This window comes from Ascaphus truei, chromosome 8 (genome assembly GCF_040206685.1).
Source record: "Ascaphus truei isolate aAscTru1 chromosome 8, aAscTru1.hap1, whole genome shotgun sequence".
Taxonomy (NCBI): Eukaryota; Metazoa; Chordata; class Amphibia; order Anura; family Ascaphidae; genus Ascaphus; species Ascaphus truei.
The window spans coordinates 19,069,900-19,082,404 of NC_134490.1; the positions used below are offsets into that span (position 1 = coordinate 19,069,900).

The 12,505-nt window shown below is 41.4% G+C and overlaps 1 protein-coding gene across 4 annotated transcripts in view; it reads left to right on the plus strand.

Moving 5' to 3' along the window:
- The first annotated feature begins 267 nt into the window (after positions 1 to 267).
- Positions 268 to 12,505, plus strand: part of LOC142501185 (transmembrane protein 150A-like) — a 74,528-nt gene continuing 62,290 nt past the window's right edge. For 2 of the 4 annotated variants that reach the window (XM_075610697.1, XM_075610696.1), the window contains exon 1: positions 318 to 361. In XM_075610697.1, coding sequence (XP_075466812.1) covers positions 321 to 361 — 41 coding nt within the window. In that variant the 5' untranslated portion in view covers positions 318 to 320. Of the gene's footprint in view, positions 362 to 12,505 lie in introns of all 4 variants that reach the window. The other 2 variants (XM_075610698.1, XM_075610699.1) reach the window with 2 other exon arrangements.

Here is a 12,505-nt window from a genome sequence, read left to right on the forward strand (position 1 = left end):
TCAGTATCCGTTTATAAGATGCAAACATAGGTGGTGAAAGTCAAATAATACTATATTTTGTATAAATGTGCAACGTTAACAAACCCTGGTATAGTAGTTAAGGACGCTGCTCTGAAGGGGAAACTGTGGCTTTCAGTAGATATGGGGAAAGGGAAATCGGTGTATCGGATATGAGAACACAGGCTACAAATGAGCTGTGGGAACCTTGTGTTTGATGAAACTCAAATGGGGAACGGTCATAAAAATAAATAATTTACTATTTCTTCATTAAAACGAGGGCTAATGCAATGTCTTTTTATGTCATTTTTTGCAGGTACGCGATGGCTTTGTCAAACAACCATATATGTCCAATATCAAACTGGTAAGGATGGGGATCTATTGATATTTTAATTAAACCAATATGTAACTGTTAACCTTGTCATCCACATACTAACTAAACCAATTTAAACTGGCATTTTGTGTTGTCTCGCTAACAAATTGAGCGCTAACCTACAGCAAATCTCTAAACCTGTTCTAATTCCTTTTTATTATTCATTTTTAATTTGGGAGCAAAGGAAAGAAAAGTCTCACTTCTTGTGTCCTGTGCCTGTGTGTTGGACATATTCTGCCTTCTCCCTCCCCATTGCTCTTGTTTGGGTGTCTGACAGGGACATTTGTTATAATGATGTCAACATAGACTTGACCAAAAAATTGCAGGTAAAGTCCAAACGGAAAATAAACCTGTACCCAATTTATAAAGAAACTAAAAAAAGGTGTGTGTGTATATATGTATATATCTATGTGTATGTGTGTATGTATGTGTGTATATATATATATATATATATATATATATATATATATATATATATATATATATATATATATATATATATATATATATATATATATTGTTGAGTCTAATAAAGCCAACTCACATTTTTTTGTGAGCAAAGTTCCCTTTTTAAATATAATATGTATATGCACATAATCAAAGGAAATATACAACAGAGTGACAGACCACTAATCTGAACAGCACCCTGTGAATAAAATAAATGTATAGCCTATCTGTGGTGCGAGGAGACGATCCCCAATACCCCCCAAATGCTCTAAATCCTTTCTAGGCTCCAGCACTCCCAACAGAAAGCCGCTGGTATATGTTGCAAGACGTTTGGGTTTCTTTTAGATCAAAAGAAAAAATCAGTACGCAATTTCCAAAAACGCAGAACTGGTGTGAAAAAAATACAAGATGGTTACTAGACTTCTTTTTATTTTTTTGCTTTACTTGCAAAAAAAAATGAAATAAAATAAGCTAAAACCCCAACAGTCCTAGGTGCAGGTAATAACGGGTACAACCACAATGTAAAAACATATACACTGTAAAATATAAGCATTCGGGAATCCTGAAAGTCCCAAGAGCCCTCAGAACCATATTGGTGATGGGTAAAGAAGAGCCTGAGGCTACGGCCCCAGTGCCTGCGCTGCACGCGCGCCCGGCGGCACCTGCAGCCGAATTCCCCGGTCTGCAGTGAGGGCTGAGATGTAAGGTTGGACGGCAGAACTAGGGCTTTAAATTTGATTCTAGAGGACATGGAAAGCCACTGTAGAGATTGGCATAGTGGAGCAGTAGAACTTTAGCGGTGAGTGACGTAGATGAGTCTGGCGGCAGTATTTTGGGTAGATTAGAGCTGTGACAGGCGGACGAGGGGAAATACAACTAAGAGAAGGTTGCAGTAGTCAAGGCGGGGCAAGATCAGTACGTGAATTAGGAATATGATGGGGACATTAAATGTTTTTAAAAAAAACTAATCCTTTAATTTGTTTAAAAATGGTGTCAATAACTTTAATTGAAGCTATTAATCATGTCACAAACATGAGGTTATTTGGGTCCTAGGAAAAATTGCCCTTTGAAATAGATGATCATTCATACCATTGTCCCATCTCATCCATTGGAGGTTGTTTTGCACGCCACAATTACCAGGATTTCACACTGGAGCCGATTTTCATGAATTACTTTAGTTGTTAAGTGTTTTGGAGCTGAAAGGTGTCCATACAACGTTTATTATTGTTGGCTTTCCTCATCTGTTCTGGCAGTGTGCATGTTGGGCTCAAACATCAGCACACATCCAGGATCCTGGTGTATGGTTTGTCTACTAGCTGCTTTCCCTCATTCATAATGCAGTCATAGTGCTACCCTTACATGACCTTGCAGCATGAGCTCTATGGTGGTGTTATCTTGTACTATTTCTGTTAGGTGACAATCCCTCAATTGAAAAAAATAAAAAATGCTTTGATGTCTTCTGTTTTGTTTATCTATCCTTGTCCTTCATTAATCGGATGCATCATTGCTGCTATATCTACACCAGGGGTGGCCAACTCCAGTCCTCAAGAGCTACGAACAAGTCAGGGTTTCACGATATCCCTGCTTCAGCACACGTGGCTCAGTCTTCGGCTCTTGTGGACTGGAGTTTGCCACCCCATGTCTGCACATTGTATTAAAGAGGCACAGACCAAAGGGATCCAACAATAAGGGCAATTCAGGATAGTGGGTGTAAAACAAAATTGCTTTTACACAACTTCTCAGTGTATTTTGCTTCCTTAGCGTTTCAATCACCCAGAACTGTTTAACTTATTATTTTATTGTTTTGCACATTCAAGCGTATCAGCCACTCTAGTTTGTCTGACCATATTATGGCATCATAATTACTTTGCAAAGTGAACAAAAGCAGAAGAACGATATACCTGTGTCACTCCTGAAAGCCACAGTCCTTAGACTGATTGTAAAAAAAAAAAAAAACCCCCAAGTATTTGATTACATATAAATGTTAATTATATTTGAAAGTCAATACTCTTTGGAATATCTATATAATACAGTAAAGGCGTCACGGCACACATCAACAGTAAGAAGATGGTACTACTAATGTACAAAACTGTACTATGTAGAAGGGTAAAAAAAAAGCAGACACACCAAATGGTACAATAAATGTGTATCTACTAGCTCAATGTTTTGGCTTCCCAATGGAGCCTTTTTCAAGAGCTCCATTAGGAAGGCGAAACGCTGAGTTAGTAAAAGGAAAACAGAGAACCCAGGTGCTAACCTTAACCTCTAAATCCAACAAAAGAATGAGTAAAAACATTACCAACAAATAGTACAAAGGTCTCTCTAGGCAATGAGAGATGACCTATGAAATCCCTTCTGCTTCAACCCCGGGAGGGACCATCCAAGACCCTTAGCATAAGATGAAAACAGGAAACAGGGGGAGCAACGGGTTAAGACAATCAAATACCCAAAAACTGATAAGAATTGGACTTCCAAAAGGAGGATAAGACCTCCTAAGGTAGAGGGGGGAATGGGGAATATATAAAAATGGAGTCCACAATACTTACACGGCCTAGTGTAAGTACGGGTACTGAGAGTGGTATCTGTGGGGGTCCCACCCGTCCACACCGGTCAACACGACAGGGATCAGGTGTTGCTCGTAGGCAGGGTTCTGGCAGAGGAATTCCTCCGCTTAGCAAAAGCGTCCCGATTACTCCCAAGTGTGCCTTCCGGACGCGGTGAGAGGGTTATCTGCTGTAGGACGCATCACCTCTCTACAGGAGTAGACCTGGGACTTTTCATTTATGTGAGTGATTTGTTGTTACACTCCAATAAATGTATTGATCTGTTACTTATACATTTGCCTCACTTACCTTCTGCCGCCACACTTGGGAGTAATCGGGACGCTTTTGCCAAGCGGAGGAATTCCTCTGCCAGAACCCTGCCTACGAGCAACACCTGATCCCTGTCGTGTTGACCGGTGTGGACGGGTGGGACCCCCACAGATACCACTCTCAGTACCCATACTTACACTAGGCCGTGTAAGTATTGTGGACTCCATTTTTATATATCCCCATTCCCCCCTCTACCTTAGGAGGTCTTATCCTCCTTTTGGAAGTCCAATTCTTATCAGTTTTTGGTTATTTGATTGTCTTAACCCCTTGCTCCCCCTGTTTCCTGTTGAGTTAGTAAAGACTCATTTATTGTACCATTTGGTGTGCTGGCTTTTTTTTTTACCTCTCTACTGTATATGCACATTTGTTAAACAGTATTTGGGGACGTTCCATGGTGCTGAACCTCACTATTTTCCATTCTGAGGACCCCCAGCTCTGAATTACTTTGAGGTGCCTGTGTTCTCCTCTCCCGGAACATAATAATGGCCTCTGAACTGCGGCCAGTAGGAAGCTGCAACGGATGATGTTGCCGCTTCCTGTTAAACGATCGTTGCCGCCATGTTTAAATAACCAGGAAGGGAACCGTCAGCTTGAACTGTAAGGAATGACGGGGTTCCCAAGAGCTGATAAGGGTGCAGTTCAGCTCCATACTCTCCAAAATACTGTCAAAGTTTTGCGTGGGATTGCTGCATTTCCTTGGTTTTGTTATGCATAAACAAATCCTCAGGAATCTTGCTGTCTGTCCCTCACATTAAATATTTGCTTTGCTCTGTTAAACCTCTAACATACGGGTGGGCAAATCCAGACCTCAAGGGTCACCAACAGGTCAGGTTTTAAGGCTATCCCTGCTTCAGCGCAGGTGGCTCAGTCTTCTTTATTGAAAACTAATTACCTAACCTACCGATCGATTAGTTCTCCCATGATCGATCAGCAAAAATCCTGGGTTCACTTAAAGCTGCAGTTGAGTCAATATCCTGCATGTGTGTTTTTTTTTAATAAATCAGTTCTGTAGTAAGAAAAAATACTTTTAGCATTTTCTGTTTTTAAAAAAACAACTTTGAAAGACCAATTTTCTTGTATTCTATTTTAACAACCATTTGCTAAGGCACTGCCCCCTTCATGTCCTGTCACAAGCCCTGGCACACCCCTTTGTCAGCCCTGCCCTCCCTCTAGCACATGTCGGTGCAGGAGTGCTCATGAATATTCATGAGCTTCCACTGAGTGACAGAAGCAGAGGAAAAACATATCCCATATCTAAAGATTTCGCCAATCAATACATGGAGAACGAATTGACTGGCAGCTATACAGTTCTTTAGGTAATTAGAGATTGCCCACATGAAACTATTGAATAAAAAAAAAAAAAAAAAAAAGACTGAACTGCAGCTTTAATAGCCACCTTTCAGATTCAATCCTTCAGTCAGTGTAACTCAGCAGCTACAAATGTATTCTATTACAGTTTGCAGCTCAAAAGGCTGGGAACATTTGCAACAAATTATCACAAACAGGAAAGTGTTGCAAAAATCTTGCACTGCTGGGGAGGTTTGCTAAAGCCTGCTAGAGAAATCAAAGGATGCTCAGTATATTAAACGCAGAAAAATGGCATTAAGCGTTGAGTAATAAAATTAAAATAATGCACTGTGTTATCAAATGCTACAGAACTGATTTTTTTTAAACACACGTAGGATAGTGTTTGGATTGCTCCTTTAGGAGAAAGCAACAGAGCAGCGAAATGAAATCTTTTAGGAAGTCTCGAGTACAGGAATAGTTATTTTTGGCCGTTTATCTGAAATTCCTGCATTTGAGATAAACTCTTTCCTCCCACCAGGACAGAGGGTCCGGAATGGACCTCAGCACTAAAATCCCTTTCACATGGAAACCGTGCGCATGCGTCCGTCTTGCATACCTAAGTGTTGTTTTCGTGGTCTTTTCAGTCTTCAGATGCTGGTAAATCTGTAATAAACCTCTTAGCTATTAAGTCTAAAGAATCCCATGTTCAATCCTGTAAGAGCCAACCTCTGGTCAGGTCATCTCCAAAGCACAAGGCTGAGTTGGTGAGGCTGCATTATAAACCATCAATCCTGGTGCAAGCAGAGTCTGAACCTCTGGGCAGGTCGTATTTTGGAATAGCCCCTAATTTTGTGCCATATTTAAATTAAAAGCCTTTTGTAATGCTCTTGATACCAGAATCCGTATCGGTTGTGGTTATTAATGGCATCATCTTTGTTAGAAGATCAAGTGCAGGGATGGACAATTCCAGTCCTCAAGGGCCACCACCAGGTCAGATTTAAGGGATATCCCTGCTTCAGCACAGGACTGAGCCACTGATTGAGCCACCTTGAGGACTGGAGTTGGCCACTCCCGGACTAATGCGTTCTGTCACGGATTAGGTTGGCAGCCATGAAGCTGACTACTTCCATTTATTCCAGCCTCATAGAGAGTGCCCCGTTGCTTTAACTTTATTGCAGATCCATTAGTAGGACAGCACCATTATTGGCTTAAATGGACTTAAATGGAATCGGCATATGTGTCTGTTTGTTTTTTGCCCTCTCACTGCAGGCAATGGGTTTATCGCAACAGCTACAATACACTACAATACACACACACAGCAAGCACAGACAATGGAATTATTGTCTTTGATTGAGCGTCTGTCACAGCTGCAGGACACAGATGCTGTGATTGTGGCAAAGATTTGTGGAGCATGTAAATTGGTTTACACTTGTGCATCAGTGTCTGTAACAGTATACATGCTCTACAGGACGGATAATATCAATGCACACAGGGATTGCAGTTCAAACCCCTGGCTTTTTATTTCTTTTATATCACCGGCTGACCCTTCCTGCTTTCCATAGCCGGATCACCCTTCCACTGGAAGAAACCTACACGGTGTATTATGTCGGTTCATGCCAGTGTCAGTAATGATGCCACAAATTCAAATAATGTCTGACTATATTTAGCGTTTGTTTTTTGTAATCACCAGCAACGAGACGGCTACCCTTCCGGTAGCTAGAGTTAAAAAAAAACAACAACAAAAAAACATTAGAATGGGCAGTTCTTTGGCATAAAATTCCATTGATTTTTGTTGTCTACCACATATCACTGATGACGTTACGTATTGGGTAACACCGCAAAACACTAGCTCTCACATGGCACATTTTGACATTACCCAGTTTAAGAGTTTCACAGGCAATTACATTTCATTCACTAAATTAATTCTAATACCAAAGGACTATTATTACCCAGGCCTTCTGCTGTTTGAGAAAAATCAATGTCTCCTTCTGTCCCTTCAGTGTGTCTTCCAGGATCTGGTACACTTCACCAGATCAGATAAATCGGTTTGATCTACACGCCCTGTCATTTCCCTGAGTCTGCTCACAGGGCCTCACTTCTTGCCACATCTGCTCTGCGAGCTGCATCTGCACAGAGATGAAATTCCAGCCGGCAGAGGGTTTAATAATGATAATTAAGTGGTGGCTGCATGTTTCTGAGAAGTCTTTGACGCACCCTGAATATGATATGATGATGCTGAGTATTGCTACCCAAATATATTCTCGTGCAGGCTCTCTTCCCCTGCATGAAATAAACCACATCATGAGGCAGAGCATGTGTTTTGTTATTCCTACTGAAATGATAATGCCAGAAGATATTCAGTATTTTAATGAATCTGGCATACCAGAGGTTAATTTTAATTACTAGTTACAGCTTAAAATTACATGCGTTGTTTTATGGCAGGTCTAATCACTGCCCTGGCCTGTTTATCTGTATTTTTTCTAGATGTGAGTTTATCTAGGGACAACTCCTGTTTTGGAAATAGGATGATTGCAACATGGCATCACAACGCCTTCTGACAGTAGTCCATAAGCAATAACCCTTTTAGTAGAACTTCAAAGGAATTCCTCTGGTGTTCTGGACATAGGGTTGCCAGGTGTGCAGTATTGAACCGGACTGCTTCCTTCATCCTGATTTGCTGCTGCTGGGTAATCCAGCTAATCAGCAGGAAGTCTCAGGAGTCTGAGGGTGGGGCCACGGAGAGGAGGAAACAGCATGGAGTGCAGAGAGAGAGGTGTGTGTGTGTGTGTGTGTGTGTGTTTCTTGAGCATGTTGCACCTTTCACCATTTGTGCCCAGTATTTTTGGAGAAGCCACCTGGCAACCCTATCTGGACATGCCCGAGGGTGTGGCCAGGAAGATAGTCCACAGGATTGTATACATCTAAAATATCATGGGGCTTACAATGATTCATGAGAATAATGAATACATCTTTGTGACATTTGTGAATAGACCACAGCGGCCAACTCCAGTCCTCCAACAGGTCAGGTGTTCGGGATATCTGTGCTTCAGCACAGTCAAAGACTGAGCCACTTATTGAGCCACCTGTGCTGAAGCAGGGATATCCTGAACATCAGACCAGTTGGTAGCTCTTGAGGACTGGAGTTGGCCACCCCGGGATTAGATTAATGGAGTCATGCTAAATGGTCAACGGTTGCAAGTATGGAAAGATCAGATATCCATTTGTTTATCAAACGTGGCATTAAACAAACCAAGATTGATATCTAGTTGTGTATGTTAATTCTACCGACGGAACAGTGAAGATGGTGTTCTACGTATTATAGGACTAAAGATATGGGACATTTTCTATATCCAGGCATCTTTTTATTTAATAGAAAAGGTGTGGGGTTTTTTTTTGTTTTTTTTCCTCTAGCCATAAAAGTGTCATTAGAGATAGATTAAGGGGGATTAAGGATGCACCCAGAAGGTGGTCTTATGTTTTGAATTTAAAGGAAATTTAGGATATAAGCCTTGCATTTTGGGAATATGAATTTAGAAATTCAACATGGAGGGTGTGTTGTCTACTCTACTACACATGTGGATTTCCATATCTCTAACTTCCAGCCTCTCTGAAGGAAATCTGACGATGTTATTCAGTAACGTGCTTAGATCATCTGTTTTATTCCCTTCATTTGTAAGAAACTGTCTGCATTTATTGTACTGTATGTTCTTGTAATAATCTCTTTCTGTAACATGATCCCTATACTATTTTGTATAGTAAATCTAAAATGTAATAAGTATGTCTTTGGGCTCAAATTGAACTGTGCACGTTTTGATGAGTAAATAACATTTCTGACACATTTTGGTTAAAAATGTTGTGTCGTAATTGCATATTTTGCTTGATAAACGGAGACCAAAGACTCCCCAAGTACATCTTGATGGCACTGTGGTGGTGGTGGAAGCAATAAGGTGACATGTTGGGGCTAGATATTACTCATTTTGAGGGACCCTGCGGGAGTGAAGCGAGTCAGCTAGTGTGTATTAACCCTTGTTACATATCCAAGTCACGTGCTCACAGGCGAGCCGTTCGTGACACCTACCATTAGTAGCTTGCAATGTAAAGTAATGCGAGACATGTAAACATTTCACTCCATAGAGTTTTCCTGTAGATTTTTAGCGCATCGATATCCTAATTGTTGCTTCTTGTTGCAGCATAATAACTTTCATGGTGGGTCCCCACAAATCTGATTTTAGCTTTAGTAAAGCAATGCTATGCACTCAATGGTAAAAGTGGCTTTAAGCAAATATTAATACTGTGCACGATTAATAATAATAATAATAATAATAATGTACATTTAGTATATTTTAAGGCTAAACTCCTGTTCGACTACTATTTTTTTAAAATTTTTTTTTTTACCTGCTTTATACAATATTTATGCTAACGGGAGGGCCCTAAAATAAATCTCCTTTTCTGTAAATGGGTAAACCATGAAAATAGAGTTACTCCTTGTCTGGAAAGACAAAAAATGGTGGTACTTTTATCTCCTGCTCCCATCACACACTAACCCAGCACTATTTACTCTGAGAGGAGGCTGCTGCTACATTGAACACTTCAGAACAGGATGGGCCTGCAACACACAGAGGGGTTTCAGCTGGATGATCCCGTGTCATGTTGCACTGTTTGTCAAACGATAGCCTGACGGCTGTTCTCTCCTAACTACTAAACATGTTTGATTAACCAAGGCACAGATATCATATATATAATCCTGGGGTCCTATATTAATCTACTAATTAGCATCACACCTCGATCATGTATGTTCAATTTCTAGTCTTAAAAAATAATTATTCTTCAGGGAAGACTATACCATTTTAATCTAGAATTGTTTGTAAAATATGCCTTTTCAATCTGTCCAATAGCATTTAGGTAGCTCTGGGGTTAACCATTATTTTATATTGATTTAACTTTTTGTTGTCTCAACACGTCAATTTACTCTCTCTGTCACACCCCATTCATTATTTTCAGGAATAAGTTTTATATTTATATGCATTTATCGCAAACTTCATTTCAGCGATTGATATTTGTCCTTTTTTTTATTTGAATAACAACTCCTAGTGGGATTTTTTTATTTATTTTTTAAATTAATTCTTTTTATGAAGGTTTTATGTAACATTAAGGGAAATCTAGAATAGTCTGCCCCCTAGAAAACCAGTATTAATAGGATGACTTTCCCAGAACGTCTTAAGGGCCCTTGGTGTGCCGGCTCTCGTGCCCTAAACGTTAATGCAGCACGTGTACCACTTGGAATATTTCAATCGTGCTATTTGCCCTCTCCCCTCCCCCTGAGACCTGCTTTTCGTTTTGTGGGATAGACCACTCTAGAATAGAAAATGTCCCAAAAATACAGAAAATAATTTTCAAGAGAACGAGGCCAGCAGATTGAAGATATTTAGAATAAGAAAATAATGTGTGCGTGAGTGGGTCTGCACAGATTGCTTGTTAAAAACGTTGAATGTATCTGCCCCGCCACACAGCGGCTCTACGGGAAAGCTCCTGTCTGTTCCAGGAATGAATCTCTCTGTAGAGGTTTGAAAGAGTTGACGTCCTGAAGTCTGATGCTTCTCCAGCACGGCAGAGATAGCTCGTCTTCTGCTTTGCATTTATTAATGAAGCCATGTATAGATTTTTCACTTGGGCTGTTTTCAAACCAGCAGACTCCCTGGAGTAGCGTTTCATAATCCGATAAGGGCTTTTAGTGGTGGCTGTTCTTCTACTGTTTGTTTTGCAGGTGTCTCCTGAATGCAGTCTTACGTATGTGCCAGGGGTTTCGAGAGAGTGATACAATGGTGTTTTGTCAGTCATTTAGTGACATAGAAAACTGAGCTGCAGAAGAGTGGGGACAGGTCTCTAAATGCCTCGTAGGGCCAACGTGAACCAATGTAAGCTCTTCGGGGCAGGGATTTCCTTTCCTATTGTCTGATTTTGCTTCGCTTAATGTATTATTATAATTCCCTGTTCTATATTCTTTGTGAAGCGCTGAGTACACTTTTTTGGCGCTATATAAATAAAGACTACAATACAATTCCAGTGACCTGTTTAAGGGATTTCATCTGGGTAATTGATACATATTGTTTTCAAAAACTAATACCTTTAAGTATTTTTACTTTACAGTCAGACTTGGGAGGGTTTGAGTTGATCTGTCTGCTCTCTTTAGTGTAATGTCACTGTGTGATGTCACTGTGTGATGAGAGAGCACTTGTACAGCCAGAGTCCCCCCTCCCCAGCTCCCCTTATCTTTATTGGTTCTCTGATAAGGACCGGGTGGGATAAGGGTGAATTAAACACCTGGTTGACAAATACTTCCCCATTCATAGGCCCCCAATAAATTAACTGGCCGACTTTGTGGGAAAACACCTTTTTAAAAGTGACGTCCTTCTCATGGGACCAGAAAGAACGACTGTACATGTCAAAGACACTATGATACCTGTGGTAAAAGTAGTACGTATCCAATCCCCTCGAGGGGACAAAATGGCAGTTTCAATCTTCCGCTTGCCGCACTACTTTTACCGGTAAGTAGCTCTGAAACCAGGGTATCCTCAGAGCTTGAGCTTGATATTCCGCGTTTCATCTCTGAGGAAACCCCTGATGTTTTAAGTAGAATCTCTGAAAACGCTGGGGATGACACTCGGGAACGTAAATCAGGGGGAAAGTATTAGACAGAGCAGAGTCAAAAGTAATCCAGGGTCATTTACAGGGTGATCAAGCAAGGTAGCACGAGTGGTTAGGCAAAGCAAGGTCCAGTACCGATTCAAGGTACTGTATAGCAGACGAGGTACGTGAGGGGTTAGGCAAAGCAAGGTCCAGTACCGATTCAAGGTACTGTATAGCAGACGAGGTACGTGAGGGGTTAGGCAAAGCAAGGTCCAGCACCGATTCGCAGTCATACACAGTATAGCAGACGAGGTGCGTGAGGGGTTAAGCAAGGCAAAGTCCAGAGCAGATCCGACATCATACACAGTATAGCAGGCAATTCTTGGCTAAGGCCACGTCCATAGTCCGCGCTAAGAAAAGGCCATACCTCAACCGTAGAGCGCGCGCTGTAGCGCGACCGTGCACGCGGTTTCCCGGGCAGACAAAATTATTTGATTTTGTCGCGTGACGGCCGGGTCAGGTGAGCGGTTCAGCCAATGAGGACGACCCGCTCACGTGACATCATGGGCACGCCTCCCCGTCGTTTCTCCCTATCCCATAGGCCACTGATCGCCTCTGGGCCGCGAGCCTACTATATCCGCGGCCTAAGAGACTAGTCAGGAGCATGGGCACAACAGAAATTGAGTTGCAACACCCCGGGGGTTTCTGACCTTACATAGGCCTCAGAGCAGGAAGTGGACGAGTCCTAGGCTGCAAGACATCTGGGAGTTGTAGTCTTTTAATGTCTCCAGTCTGGTGGACATTTTGTGGTACTGCATCATGAGGCCAGCTCCATTAAAATGAAAGGAGCTTAAATCTCCACTGGCAAGGGAAAAACGGTATCGTCACATACTGAAAAATA